This window comes from Zonotrichia albicollis, chromosome 4 (assembly GCF_047830755.1).
Source record: "Zonotrichia albicollis isolate bZonAlb1 chromosome 4, bZonAlb1.hap1, whole genome shotgun sequence".
Lineage (NCBI taxonomy): Eukaryota > Metazoa > Chordata > Aves > Passeriformes > Passerellidae > Zonotrichia > Zonotrichia albicollis.
The window spans coordinates 8588150-8604001 of NC_133822.1; the positions used below are offsets into that span (position 1 = coordinate 8588150).

General features: G+C 42.1%; 1 protein-coding gene across 4 annotated transcripts in view; it reads right to left on the reverse strand.

Moving 5' to 3' along the window:
* Positions 1-15852, reverse strand: part of GRM3 (glutamate metabotropic receptor 3) — a 104312-nt gene that overhangs the window by 31106 nt on the left and 57354 nt on the right. For all 4 annotated transcript variants that reach the window (XM_005489290.4, XM_005489291.4, XM_014268632.3 and 1 more), the window contains 2 exons: positions 14155-14758; positions 444-1299 (listed from right to left, as the gene is read on the reverse strand). In XM_005489290.4, the coding sequence (XP_005489347.1) occupies positions 444-1299; positions 14155-14652 (1354 nt within the window). In that variant the 5' untranslated portion in view covers positions 14653-14758. The remainder of the gene's footprint in view (positions 1-443; positions 1300-14154; positions 14759-15852) is intronic.

A 15852-nucleotide genomic window follows, 5' to 3' on the forward strand; every position in this document is an offset into this window, starting at 1 on the left:
ATGTAAATTTGCAGCAAAGCGAGGGAGAGAAGGCCAAGTCTTGGCGTGGGATTAGCAGGCGGCTGCCTGGTGTAGCAGGTGGTGAAGGGACCATTGGCTTTCAGACATGCCCAAACTGGCTGTGAATTAAATGGGTGTTGGTGTGTGGAATTTTAGAGGATGGAGTGCAATATTGCCAAGACCAGCTGTTACCACCTTCACCTCTTCCTTCTGCTGGAAGCAGGAGGAGCATCAGCCTGGCTTTTTTAGGATTCTCATCAAGCTCCTCTTCCTTCTCTTTTCTGCCTTCTTGTGACAGAAGTGACCTTGCCTGTACCACCCTGGTCTGAACTGTGTAAATAGTTGCTACCAGGAATTTGGCTGGTTGTTACCATAACTGATGAACATTTCCTTAATTACACTGCTTAATTACATTCTCTAGGTACCAAAAGAGGAGGTATTACCTGTAAAGTTAACTTTCAGGAGATAATCTTTGTACAGCTTCCTGCCGTCCAGATGCTTCATGGCATCACAGAGTTTGGTGGTGTTTGGGCAGAGAGTCCTCTGCATTTTATGCAAGGCATGAGCCATTGCATACACAGCATTCACAACAAACATGATCTTGGACTCTTGCTCGTAGTTGGAGTTGTTGATGGTGAAGTGCTTTTCACAAGCCTTTCTGTGCGGTTTCCGGTTCTGCAGGTTACACTGGAATTTTTGCTCCCAGAAGTCCTTGAACCAGGGGTTGCGCCTGTTGTTGTAAGGGCTGAGACTCTGGAAGTACCTGTCAAACTCTTTAACCGGGTGGGAAGCGAGCTCCAAGGTGATGGCCCCGGAGGCGATGTGCTCGTTGCCTTTGACGATGCTCTCCTGCGCACCCCAGCCGTCGCTGGCGATCCAGGTGAAGGACACGTTGAAGCGGTTGGCGGCCGCAATGAGCTCCCGGGAGTCATCACCTCGCATGAACAGCACCACCACCCTGGCGTTGGGCTTCTGGAGCAGCTCCCTGATCACGCCATCGTAGGACTTCCTGATGTTGGAGCGCCCCACCTTCTCGGAGGTGGCGATGCAGATGTTGCGCAGGCGAGCTTCCTGCTCGAAGGCCTCGATGCCCGTCTCGCCGTAGTCTCCCTCGGAAGCCACCGTGGACACGTAGGTCCAGTTGAAGAACCGCAAGATTTCAGCCATGGCTTTGGCTTGGTAGAAGTCCGGGGGCACAGTCCGGGCGAAGTAATCGTAGCGGGATTTGTCGCTCAGCTTGGCGCTGGTGGAGGCGTAGCTGATCTGGGGGATCTGGAAGAGTCTGAGCAAATTTGCCACCTAGAGACAAAGCAGGGTGCACGGGTTATTAAAGAGGGGTATTTATAAAACGGAGCAGAAATATTTAGGGAAAGGCACTGACAGTGTTTTTTAATGAGAGATGTTCTGGTGATCACAGATTGAGGGTGTTGATAGAGGATGTTAATAACAAACTCTAGGGAAAGCATTGCACTGAGCATATGCACAAAACCTGTTCTGATGCCCAGTTAATTCCCTGGGTCCTGCTGGGACTGTAATGGACCTTTGTTTTCATGAAACTCAGCCTGTTTAAACAACAGATGATTAGACACAAATGGACAATATATTTCAGTTTCAGACTGTGTTCCTTACTAAGGCCTGGGGATTTGCATGCCTTTGCTGTTCATAGTGGGATTCATCTTCTCCAAGATTCATTCTATTTGATGACCAAATACACTAATAAGACATAAGTTTCTCTTCTGTGCAAATATCACAAATATACAGGCCTTTTGTAAAACTTTCTAATTTCAGTTATTCAAGCTAAGTCCCCACCTCTCCTATTTTTTACTCATTTAACCTTTTTTTCTGAGACATTCTGGCTGCAGACCAGCTAAGATGGCCCATTTTTTGCATGTTAGTACTCTTCAAGTGTTTCACACTGTCACAGAACCACAGAATCACAGACTCACAGAATCATAGAATGGTCTTAATTGGAAGACACTCTCAAGGATCATTGAATCCGACTTTAAAATGAATGGGCCATGTGGGAACCAAACCCATCGCCTTGGAATTATAAGCACCATGCCCTGCCCAACTGAACTAATGTCATGTTGACCTACGGTTTTTAATGAAAAATAAAAATTTTTAATAATCTCTATTTGTTTGACTTATGTGGTCCAAAGTCCTACTTTTTCTTTTTCTTTTTTTCATATTTGACTGTGTCGAATACTTAAATATTTCCAAATCTACTCTGCTGCTCTCACAGAAGTGCCACTCTTGATCATATCTGGAAAGAAATGAAGAAAGGTTATGGCATTTTTTTCCTATTTTAGTTTCTTAAATGACAAAGAGAAGATTGGTGACTGGAAGTTCTGTCCAGTAAATAAAATGTGAAGCTAATCTTAGAGTACAGCCTGATGAAATAATTTGAAAAGCAACAAAGTGCTTGAGATTTCTGCACTAGTGTACTTGAGATTCCCAAGGGAAACTTATTAAAAATTGCCCAATCCTTTAATTTTTTAATCTTCCCCAGATGTTTCTTTGACCACAGATTGTCTGTAAGAATTCAAAGGCAAAGGACTGTTTTGAAAAAAATGTTGTAGAAGAGGCAAGTTTGGAAGTTTCAGACATCAGTAGCAAATTAGAGTCTGGTGAAAAAAATCCAAAAAACAAAAAACAAGCAGAAGAATTTTGTTGCTTTTCAGCAACATGTATGACTTAGGATTTTATAGATTTAGATTCTGTCTTTTCTGTGCTGCAGACACTGAACTAGTGCCCTTGTAAACTGGTGTAATCTCATCTGGGCCAGACTCTGCTGTGAGCCACATATGTACAGGGGCTTTCACAACCTCTGGGCCACATGGAACTGAGGACTTCAGGAGGTTCTTATCCTCCTGCTCTTCTGCAACACCAGGAAAGACCAAGTGTCCTGTCCAAGCTGTGGAGTTTGCCTTCACAAAAACACCATTGGTAGTGTTTTACTTTAGTTTAAGCCAAAACAAAACCTTTCCTACAGTGCTTGGAAGGAGTATCCTGGATTGTAGCTGACAGTGCCAGCGGGTACAGGCACAAGTCTGGGAATGCTGCAGCTGAACGAGTTACTGTCCCTCAGAAAGCAGCTTTTGTGTTCTCAACCTCCCTGCTGGATGGTAACAGTCATTAAACTGCCTTATACTGGAAGTGTGGGATTTAATTTGCATCTGGCGATGGAAATGAACAGCTTTAAAGCAACAGGATGGGCAGAGAGGCTTGTTCTGCCACCAAGGTACAATGGATGCTTTGAGCATTGTTAAGTCCCTGTGGCTTTGTAAGTTTGATTACATGCCCACATATCCACATGGTTTGGTTCACATGTCCTCTCTCAAGAGCACTCCGATTTGGAAATGAGAATGTACTCCATGTAGCTATTCTGGAACATTTCCTGCAGAACTGTGTGGGCTGGAATTGCTATTCTTGTCTCAGTTTATTCTAGCAGGAGTTATTTCATTTGTGCTAAACCATAATGAAGATATGCACACATACCATTCTGCATTTCCCCCCTCAAATTTGCTAAAGAAAATGTCCATTTTCAGCAGCTCAGGTAATGCTGGTCAGCGAGTTGACAAGCCTTCAACTCATCAACTCTCAGAAAGGTTCTCCTAACAAATACAGCAGCTTTGTAGCTAGTTTGGTTTCATTTTCATTTTTTATTTTTTCTGTTTGTTTGTACCTTTTAAATTTTTTTTCTTTTAGTCTGAGAAGCAAAAGCATCCATAGAACTGCTCTCCCAGTTTACAAAAGGCCTCAGCCTTGGAGGCAACTATATTTCCAGGGTCCCTGGAAACACCTGAAATTCTCATTCCTGTGCTCTGGGAGAAGAAAGTTTTCATGTGTTTACAGCTGTTTGCTGTAAAGCTCTTCATTACAAAGCTGTCCAGATGGTAGATTTTTTCATGGACTAAAAAAATGCAAGGAAGTCTGATTAATCATAAAGGATAGTGACCCAATCATCCCTGAGAACTATTACTTCTCATGGAGTTCAGTGAAGTTGTATCTGTTATTAATTCAGATCAGGACACTCATGAAATTCTCAAGTGGGGATTTTCTGGAATATTGTACATTGTGATATTAGGGATGTATTTTTCAAAAAAGCTCAAGTCTCAGGCACTTAGCTGATGCAATTGATTTCAGAACAGTCCCCTTTTCCAGCCATTTTCATGCTGATCTGAGCATTTGATAATGAAAACATTATCCTGGTTAAGAGGCGAACAGTATCTAGCAGGTTCTGCAGAGGGGCTGATATCTAAGACTGTGTCTGCTCAGGGTAGCAGAGGACAGTGGGATGTAAACCAGAGCTAGTGCACTGAGATTGAACCACCTGAGGCACACCTACAGTGTAGCTCCATGCTGCCTTGGCATGTGTGGAACAGCTTCAAAATTGCAGTGCAGATCCAGCTTTTGCTAAGTGAAATAATTTATTCTGGCAAAGCTCCAGGGAGCAATTTAATCAAGCCTTGGTGCATGCAATTAGTGCCTGAAATCCATATGTTGGCACTTAAGAAGCAGTAGTAGCCAGATTTTTTCACTGTCAAAACTGGTGGGTTTTGCAGACACCTTTGAAGATAAATCTGGATGTTCTGCATCTGCAAACTAAACCAGTCACTTAGCAGAGCTTGCTGTGAGTAAAGGATGTGGATGGAGTCTGCATTCAGAGGGATGGGAAACCTTTATTGCTCTTGTGCTGCTGGGTTTATTAGTGCAGCCACCATCCTGTGGGCAGGGGCCACTCCCCAGACAAACCTGGCTCTCACTCAGCTGCTGGGATGGTGATTTGGTGGGTGATTTGTTGAGCATGGCAATAAGTCCAGTGCCAGCCACAGGGACACACTGGCACCAGCAAATCCTGCAAATGGAGTGGCTGTGGCAGTGCCAGGGGAAACCAGCGTCCCGCTCCCTCTCTGCATCTGTCACTTCTGCTTCTCTGAGCTGCAGGGACAGGATAAATGCTTGTGAGATATTGCCAATTTGTTTAAAACACTGAAAATGGCTTCATAACAACCACCTGCAAGGAGCCATGAATTAGATTCAGCTATCAAACACATGAACCTGTGTTTGGTCGTATTTGTGGCCATTCAAGAATCCTGCTGGTAAATGGAGACGATAAGCAACACCTCTATGTGTCAGTAACCTTGATCTATCTTATGATTTATTGAATCTCACAGAACATTTTCTTTATCCTTTATATGATTTTTATTTTTGGTGTCAGTAGAATTTATTCTGATGTTTTTGTTAAAAATTTCAATTTTTAATGGCCCTGAGATTATTACATGGATTTTTTTTGAATGTGTATGGGACTGGAAGACACAGGAAATATTTTGGAGAAAAGAAGGAAAGATAAATCTCAAATGTGTTAGATAGAACAAGTAGAGTGTTTTTACCACAATTCACAAGTGTGTATTGCACATTTGTTGGACAGAGGAGGCCCCTTGTTGGATGACAGTGCTCTTTGCCCTTCTGAAATTTAACCATGAGAGAGTCTCATGGCACTTAATGTGGCTTAATGAATCTAATTTCACACAGCTCCTTTGAGACAGCGAAGAGCTACTCTGAACAGGCAATAAATTAGGCTGTGGAGCAGAATAACATTAAGGTAAAGGAGTTTTTTCTCTACTGAGAAACTGGGCAAATTTCTGTCTCTCTGAGCTGCAATCTGTCCTAATGAGGATTCTTTTGTTGCCTTTGATCTCCTGAGAAATTCTTTCTGTTTCTGGGAATAAGTTGCAAGTCCAGATTCCCACAGCAAGCCCATGGCAAAGCCATGTCCCAGGGTTTTTCCTAATTTCATTGCTATAACACAGGGCTTGAGCTCTTGTCTTGAAAAAACATGGGCTGCAGCTAGTGTGTGTTTTATCCAGTTCCTAAATGATGGTAATCTACCTTGTTGCCTTTTTGTTATTATTTGGGCAGCTGGAAGTCAAACTGCCTCTAAAACATTCGGAGCAATATATAATACAGGGGTTTTTTTCCTGATTTAATTTTTTTGTTTCTTAAATATAAAAATATATCAAAAGTTTGGCAGAAAGAGCTATTATAGAAGGGCAGGAAAGAAACACTGGTTCTGAATGGGCTGGGATGTGGGTGTGTGGTAGGTGGCAGGCATAAACCTAAGGTAGAGACTAAATGAGGTACCTCTAGCCAACAGCCACCACTGGCCTGTGCAGTCTCCCCATGGTCCCAACTCCTGGAATGCACATTTTTGTCAGGTTAAAATCTCCCCTTTTTCAGTTTATAAGTATTTTCTTCTATCCTCTGGTCCTGCATCATGTTGATAAAGACATTTACTTTGTGTTCCTGTACACACTGAAAAGCTGATATTAGTTTCCCACCAAACCTTCTCCAGGCTAAACACATGCAGTTCCCTCAATTTCTTTCTGTAGAGTTTGTGCTCCTGATTCTCCTCTCCATTATTATGTTTGTATTTTTTGAGTCATCCTTTTACCAAGGGACCCAAAGTTAGAGGTAATATTCTAGAAATGGTCCAATGAGAATAGAATAAACAGAAATATTTATTTCCATCTATGTACTTACTGGCCATGTTCTGCAGATACAGCCCAGCAGGCTGTGAGCTGCCAGACTGCATCTCTGGCAATAAACGTGAGCAATACTGAAAAGCTGGGCTCCACCACAATTTTCCATCTTCTCTTGGGATTTAGTAGGCTCCTACCTGGGGACAGTGTGACCCAGAGTGACTCATTTGGACACTTCTGGCATACTCACATAACTTGGGAGTTTTTGGGAGGAGGAGAGTTCAGTGATGCAGATGCAGCTGCTCACCTTGGACCCAAGAAAAGATTTACTCCAAGCTAATTTGTTTTCAAAGGGAAATGAGAACCCTAAGAGCCTCACTGCTTTCAGAACTGGAAAACCTTCATCAGCCTGGAGGATCACCTCTCCTTAGCCCATTTTTAAATTAAGAGTGCCATCTCTGGGATATCATAATAAGCACTAATGAAGGCAGTGGCTGCACAGGGGCTGTGTCATGACCTGCAGCAAAAAGCACCAATTTGGCTTCAGCAGAACTGCAAGCACTGACCCCAGAAAGTCACTGAGAATGCCAACATCCCAGTTCTTTAAATCACCAAAGGTCACTTGTAAGGAACTCAACCAGATGCAGTGAGGTTATTTAGGAATCCCAGCCCGGCTTTTTCTCCTGTGGAATCTTATGGTGCATTGCAGGACTGAAGTGATTTTCCATCAGTTTTACCAACACTCTTTGGTATTAAGACACATGCTTCCTGCTTTGTAGGTATTGTTCCTTAACAAAATTGCTTCCAAAAGATAACTGAGGAAAAGATAATTCACTATCAAACAAATAAAAAATGTCTGGAATTTTTTGTTAGTGGGAAGAGGGGTGAAGGAAACATTATTTTTAGTCTTGCTCTTCTCCTGAAAATGAGAAGCAATGAAGCTGGGAAAAATATAGCTAAATGTTTGCAGTGGACTCAGTAGCTGCCACACAGAGAGAAGCAGTGTTTGAACTGTGAAATAACTTCATCTGTAAAATGAACATCAGAAATAAGGAATACTGTCAGAATAACAGCTAGGATTTCTGCACAGGACTTGAGAATTTCTTTTCATGTTTGTGTCTGTCCTGTGCAATAAAAAGCAAACCATGGAGGCCATGCAGAGAAATGTTGTGCTTTGAAGGAATTGTTTGGAAATCTTTTTTTCTGCAGGGGAAGGCACAGTGAGCTGTCACATATGCACTCTGCCTCCACACAGCATTACTGTTGCAGTGAGGTAAGCTGAGCACCAAACCTGCACCCTGAAAAGAGACTTGTGCAGAAGATCTTGCTTTGCCTGAGAGTGCAACTCTTCTCTGAGACCTCACAAACCTGCCTGTGACTCGTGTCCCATTTACACAGGATCAGAAAAGGTACTAAAACTGGGGCTGTTGGTTCTAAAGGAACATGGAATTGCTTCTGGAGTTAAAAGAGCTATCAGTGATAAATATGCTAATTTGAGACTCGTTAACTGATGAATAAATCCTAGTTAGAATGGGTAGAATGAGTGTAGAGTAAGGCCTAGTCAGAAGGGGTAGAATAAGTATAGGTGATATCTAGGTGACCCTAGCTAATTCTTATTTTTGGTCACTTTCTCTTGTAGTGACATCCTTTCCCACTTGGAACAGTTTATTGCTCTCTATAACTCCCTGAAGGGAGATTGCAGCAGGTGAGGGTTGGTCTCCTCTCCCCTAACAAGTGATAGGACAAAGGGAAAGGGTGTCAAGTTGAGCAAGGGGAGGTTTAGATTGGATTCTAAGAAAAATTTCTTCACTGACTTGGTGGTCAGGCATTGGAACAGGCTGCCCAGAGATGTGATGGATTCACCAGCTCTGGAAGTATTCACAAAACGTAGATGTGGCACTTGGGAATGTGGTTTAATTGTGGGCTTGGCAGTGCTGGGTTAAAGGTCCCAGTCAATGATCTTAGAGGTGTTTTCCAACCTCAACAATTCCATGATTCTCTCATTGTATTGTAGAGCTCCTTCCTTCTTACCTGTGATCTCAGTGGTTACTTATCTACCCCTGTAAAGTCTTACAATTTCCCCTTAGCAAAAGGACAAAATGCACACATTTAGGAAATAAAAATTATAGCCCAAAACCAAATCAAAATGACTACAAAGTAATCAGTTACAGTGGCATTTTCACAGAAGCCAGAGGGAGGTACACACATTCCTTTGAAATCTCTAGGAATGAAATTCTCAGTGTTCTTTGGGCATTTGAAAATCTCAGCCCAGTGGCTGATCAGGTTCTGAATGTGGAATAGAAACAAAGAGAGGAACAAACAGCAAGGGTCTGGCTGAGAGGTGGTGGAAAGAGGGGAAGAACAGAGATAAAAGAGGAGAGAGTTTAAAGGAGACACATGGAAGCTGGCATGACTTGAATTCTGGTGGTAGGTAGTCCAGTTCACAGAATGGATTTTTTAATAAGGATCTGGTTTGCTTTCACAAGCACAAAATCACCAGAGGCTGTCAGTGCACAGCACAAATGGGTTGTGTGGCTTGGCAAACCTCTGACACCCCCTGCCCATGTCTCCTGCCCACATCCCTGTGGGGTCCATGCACAGACGGACAGAGCCCTATGTGCTACGTTTTGTTTATTTTTTGGTTCAATTAAGGATTTTACACTATTTTCAGTGGTGATGGAAGTCAGCAGCTATTGTTAAGACTGGTTGAAAGATGGTTTATTCTTGGAGGAAGGAAATGGAGGTGATTAGCTTTCAGGCTCCATGAGCCCTTGGCAGACTTTTGTGGCTAAGGAGAAATGACAGCCAGGAAAAGATTGCCAGTAAATGAGTACATATTTTGAATTTCATGCCAGATGGTCACTCAGGAGTGGCTTTAGCTTTTGTGATAGCAGTAATGCACCGTTAAACCTGCTGCAGTGGTTTTGTTACAGTTTACTTGAGACACAGCAAGGAACTGAAGAGAAGACAGCAGGGCACTGGTTTCTGTTCTGCCATTTTTTCTGGATGAGGCTCTAAATTGGAAATAACTTTTGTGGTTGTGATCTGGAGGTATTGTGTGTTGACAGCCAGGTGACAGCCAGTCAACAATCTTTACATCCATGTCAATATAATATACATAGACATTAAAAATCCAGCCCACCTAAAGGAATGATTTAATTTTTTTAAGAGCTGACTGCAGGGAATGGACCCTAGTCCTCATTTTCAGAAGAAAAATCCAGTTTTCAGAAACAGGGAAGAACAAACCCAGCACTTGAATAAAGGTGTTCCTGCTCCCACATGCATATTCCTGAAAAGAGCAGACCTAAGTATCTCAAATATGGAATTGGGATTGGCTATGCAGGTGCTCCTCTGCAAATGAAGACTGCCTCTGTTTCTTATTATCTTTACTGTGTCAATCTCTCCAAGGAAAATATGTTTGAAATTTCTGTTGTAAACTAAGAAAGAGTGGATAACCTGGCTCAGATGAAAAAACACAAGCCCAAAAAAAACTCTCCAGATTTGGAATTCTTCACTTCCTGATGCTAGATTCAACTCAAGTCAGTATTTTATTTCATGAAAACAGCTTTTAAAATTTTTTTTAAACATGAGCTTTTCCATTGACTAAGAATCCTGGCTTGAGTTTTGAAGAATCAAATGCTGTGCAGCTTAGGCTCACTGCTAATTTAAACACAACATCTAAAAACTAATTATCCAGATCATCATTAACGATAATAGCTTAGTCTGACCAGAAAATAATTAAGCATTCTGCATTCTCTTGTTGTTTTTAGTCTCTGCAAAAAGTGCCTATCACACATACTGACTCAGTGGGGAAGGTGTTCATTGCTGATTTACCAGCAAAATCTTTTATTCCTTAGTGGAAGGGTAATGAAAGAAGTACAAATCTGACAGCAGGAGCATCATGAAGTGATTTGGCAGACAGCTGTCCAGGAAAAAGCAGGAGAGGGAGGGCAAAGAGAGGGGAAGAAAAGATATTGGAATATAAGGACAAATTCACACGACGGGGAGAAAAAAGCCAGAAATAATTTTTGTCTGAAGAACTCAGCATGTTTTATTTTAAGGCTAAGAAACTGCACTGTGGACTTTATGGTGGTTACAGCTCTCAGCAAAAGAAAAATGCTTGCCAGGGCTACCTCTGGAAGCATCCAGCATCCTGGATGCTGCTTGAAAACTCAGGGAAAGGGGGTGCTGAGCCTTGCACACACACCCCTGGTGAAATATTTTGGCTTTCAGCAGTGGGTGTGATTCCAGTTGTTATTGGAGCTACTCGGTCCAGGTGACTGGCTCTGAAATTGGTATGTCACCAAAATTCTTGCCTTTAATGCTTGAAAGTCCTTACAATTTCAGGCTTAAGTCTGCAATGTCTATTATTCTTGACAGGGATTTTCTTTTGAAAGAGAACTTGTGACTGACTATCTTAGCAGGATGGGCAACAGGAGTCAATGGCTTAATTATGTATTTTCTAGGCTTAATTACATCTTTTTTAGGTGGTGTGAAATCTAGAGGAAGGCTAGAAAAGAGAGACTGAAGGAAGGCCAACACAATCCATGTAAAGAGAAAATAAACAATTGAATATTTTTTTCTAGAAGAAAAAAAATGAAGATGCTTGATGACAAGATGAATGATTCGTGAAACTATTTGTTTTTCTGAAGAACTATGTTAAGAAAGATCTCACATTTGAAAAACTATTGACAAGTCTAGGGAAGATCATAAAGTAATATTAACTGTAAGTATTGTTCCATCATACTCCTTAGGTTTTGAAAATTGGATGACCTACAGATTTCATAGACCTATATTACCATTTTTTACATGTACTGATTGAGAAAATCTCTAATCGAAACTTCCAATTCCCATTGGACAGCTGCTCCAAAAATAAGATTTTGGAATATGAAGCATCTATATATACACACATTTATATACATATATAAATAATGTATATTTGATGTGTGCTGCATCCAATCTACTGCCTCAGATATGGATTTAGTCTTAGATCAGTGATCACCAGAAACGGGCTTCAAAGGGACTGGCTGACAGATGTTGTGCAAGAGGCCACAGAGTATTTAGAAATGTGATCTGACTCCCTCTGGGTTTCTGGGAGGGAATGAAATACCGGCACCACCTCCTCTGCTGTAACTACTTTTATAGATATGTCTTTTAGGCTACCTTATATCTTCATGTCCTTTGGACACACTTGAACTTGGGGTGGACTGAGGAACACACTGACCACAAACCAAAGGTACAGCAAAAAATCTCCACCAGTGGGATAGGGCAGTCATATGATGCTTCAAAATATTTTGCCAGCCTTCAGAAAGTTGTAGCTCTGGGAGCTGCTGAACCATAGGAAGTATCTAATAGAATTTCTTCTTTTTGTTTCTTGTCACTTCTGGAACTCATTCAGCTTTTAGCATCCACAACAACCTACCATTTGCTGGTTTCATTTGATGTACACTTTGTGTGACTGGAAGAGACAATGAAAGATTATTTCCTTAACAGTTTGTGCTGCCCAAGGTTCTGTAGCTAACATTTCCCCCCTTCAGATGTCTCTTTTTCAGCCTGAAACTTACTTGTTCTTTGTGCGCCAAGTGATCAGACCCACATAACTGGTGAAGGATACATTCCTGCTCTGCTAGCTGGTCCACAGAGGACAAAACCACTTCTACTACAAGAGATGGCTGAGGTTCTGCCCTGCAGAAACTGTTCTCCTGCAGTATGGGTAAGGATTTGCCCTTATATTCCCTACTATGAATACAAAGATGGGTTACACACTGGAATACAAAAAGAAATAAAACACAATTTCTTTAAATTCTTCTGTGCTCATGCATATCCTATGGGATCTGACCATGCTCCCAACTGATGGGATTTTATGCCTTCACAAGAGCAGCAACCAGCTCCCCAGAGTAATTCTGATTGAAATGAACATTGGATGAACTCTTGCCCTATTTATGAAGCAGGCAAATGAGGTTCTGTGGGCTTTCTGTCACTGCTGGGATAGTCTGCAGTACACAAGAACTCTTATTGCTGTTGACACTGGTGCAGCCATTAAGGCTTGTGCTCAGTCTGGAAAAATGTCCCACACTGAGTCTGGAAAACATCCTGCACTGTCACGTCTTGATCCCTTTGGAAACCTGCAGCTGACCATGAAGAAATACCAGATGCAGGGTCTTAGTCTGCACCAGTCTGGGCTTCAGACAGCACCCACTTGTGATTATGAGTTGTGTGAACTGGCTTGTTTTATTTGACCCAAAATAACGTGGCCAAAATATCACAGAATCCTTTAGGTTGGAAAATATCTCCAAGATCACAGAGTCCAACCTTTGACTGATTACTACCATGTCAGTCAGACCTTGGCACAGAGTGCCACATTCAGTAATTTCCTTAAAATGTCCAGGGATGATGTCTCCACCACCTCCCTCCCTGGGGATCTGTTCCAATGCTTAACAACCCTTTCTGTGAAGAAATTCTTCCAGATGTCCAACCTAAACCTCACTTAGCACAGCTTGAAGCCATTTTCTCTCAACCTGTCATGGGTTGCTGGGGAGAAGAGGGCACCCCTCATCTGGCTAACTTCCTTTCATGTGTTTGTAGCTATAAGGTCCCCTCTGAGCCTCCTCTTGTCCAGGCTAAACACTCCCAGCTCCTTCAGGAGGCGACTCTTCACCATCTTTCTCTGTAGACCCTTCACCATCTCTATTGCCTTTCTCTGGACGTGCTCCAGCACCTCAGTGTTGGAATGAGTGGCCCAGAACTGGGCACAGGATGCGAGGTGTGGCCTCACCAATCCCCAGAACAGAGGTCCCTGTCCTGGTCCTGCTGGACACACCATTGTTGATGCAAGGCAGGATTACAGAAGTTTCTTGGCCACCTGGGCACACCTGGCTCATGTTCAGCCGCTGTCAGCCAGCAACCCCAGGTCCTTTCCTGCTGGGATAGTCCCCAGCCACTCTTCCCCCAGCCTGTTGTCCTGCAGGGGGTTGTTGTGACCCAAGTGCAGGACCTGTACTTGGCCTTGTTGAACCTCATACCACTGACCTCAGTCCATTGATTCAGTCTGCAGAGTGTTCCTACTCTCCAGATCAGCTCTCCTGCTCAGCTGAGTGTCACCTGCAAACTGACTGAGGGGACACTTGATCTCCTCAACCAGGTCATTGATAAAGATATTAAACAGGTCTGGCCCCAGTACTGAGCTTTGGGAAACCCCAGTAGTGACAAGAAGTAGAACAAGGATTTATTTTTAAATTTTAAATATCTGTTGTTACAATGACAAATGTTATGAACATGCAGCATGGCAGGAACACATGTATTCAGACACGAAGGTGGTATCATTTATGATTGATGTGAACATATATCTGCATTTTAAGCTGTAAAATGTGTCATGAAATGCAAAGTTCAAAATAAATACTAAGACTTTTGGAAACTTCAGATGCCTTCAGGATACACCATAAGAAGTGCAGGATACACTTCAGAAGAAGTGGACAGCTTCTGGAGGTTTGAAGTACAGTAAGTATTTTAAAGAGTGAATCGAACTAACATAAATTCAGTAAAAATCATAAGCTAGCTTGACCCCTAGGGTAAAGTGAACAAGCTATGACTTGCTTTATTGGCAAACTTATACAAGCAGTGGTTCTCTCACTGGAATTGCAGATAAACACCTGGTGGGGCTGCTGTGACTCACCTGTATGGAGACGCTGCTGTAGGAACCACCGATGACTCCTGCAATGAGCAGTGGCAAATTCTCCTGGATGGCATAGGAGCCATCAGGGCACATGTACTCAGTTTCATCCACTTTAGTCAAAGATGCCCTGACAAACTCCAAAGACTGTTCTAAGGCATATGTATCCCTGGAACACGTGTCCAAGATGTGAACTCCAAGTTTAATTCCTGGCAGCAAGTAATTGTCTTTGTTGATTTCATCAATTGCAAACAGCATGGCCTCCAAGCGCTGGATGCCTCGGTCTTCATTGATTCTCCCACATTCTTCTATCCCAGTGCCTTTTTCTTTGATTGGGAATAAGCCTCCCAAAACCAGGTCTCCTTCTATCTTAATTTCCTTTCTGACAAAGCTGTGGTCACTTAGGGAAAGGAAAACTCCTTTGGAAAATAAAGCTAGCGCAAGGACTTGGAGTCTGGTGAACATCTTCATTGGTCCTGTTTTAGCAGCTCTAAGAAACATTGGTGGGAGCAAAAACACTCTTCAGTCCTTCTGATCCATTGCCAGATATGAAGTGCTGTCCCACAAGCCAGTGAAGAACAAGCCAACAGGTCTTTCCACTGGACCTCTAAAGAAGAGATGGAAAGAATTAGAAAAGGCAAAAGGAGACACAGGGATGTGAGATGCCTTAATCACACAACCATCCCTCCCTGAGGCAAACAAAACTCTTCCAAGCAAATTAAGGTAAATACATAAATAAGTAAGAGAGACATGAAAGAGGAGAATGAGAGACATGACAAGAAGGTGCCTCATGTTTGATGCTTGCTCAGGGCAGGAAAATGCTTGAGGCTGGACTTTCTCTCTTTAATGTTAATCGCAGCTCAGGGCTCAGATCAAAGGGAGAACACAGCAGTGATGTGTGTGCTTAGGATATGATTTTACTCTCACTAAGGTCAGGACAGTTTGCCAATGACCTGAAAAGGACAAAAATCAAACCTGAGAGTGAAGATCGCAATGTAACAATTTTGTAAATAAATGTGCACATGCAAAATCTGTTTATGCAGCACAGATGCCTGACCTGTCCATGGATTCCTTGTCAATACCTCTTCAAATTTATCAAAGCGGCTGCCTTGAACTCCCAATCCTGAGATGAATTGTGTGGCAAGAGTTAAGCAGAACACTTTAATAATTTATTTCTGTACTTACCTTTTTCTTAACAGAGTATATACTATTAGAGTTGCAGGGTTATCTATAATTTAGAAACACTTAGCACAAAGAAATTGAAATCAGCAACAATTAAGATTTAACACTGAATAATGAATGAGCATGCTTATTGCAAGGCAGTTGTTTATCCTAGGACAATTTCAACATTGTTGTACCAAATGGAGTGAAAGGATAGTTTTTTGTTCATATTTGTTCCAACATTGTTCTCTCATAAATCAGTAATGGGTCAGATGCACTGTTAAAGGTCTCCCTCTGCTATCTGAACAGTCTGAGCTGCAGACTGTCTCAGCAGAATTTTCCATTCAGAAATGGCAATGGAAAAAAGGCTTCCTCATCCCTAAATGATCTTTAAGTAAGTTAGTTTGTTTATCACATGAGGATTATTAAACAGGTCCAGAAAATATATTTTCTGGTAATTTTTAACAGAAGAAATGATGTTGACTGTGTTCAGCAGTACTTTCTGTATCAGACTTAGTACTCTAATTTACCAAACATTAT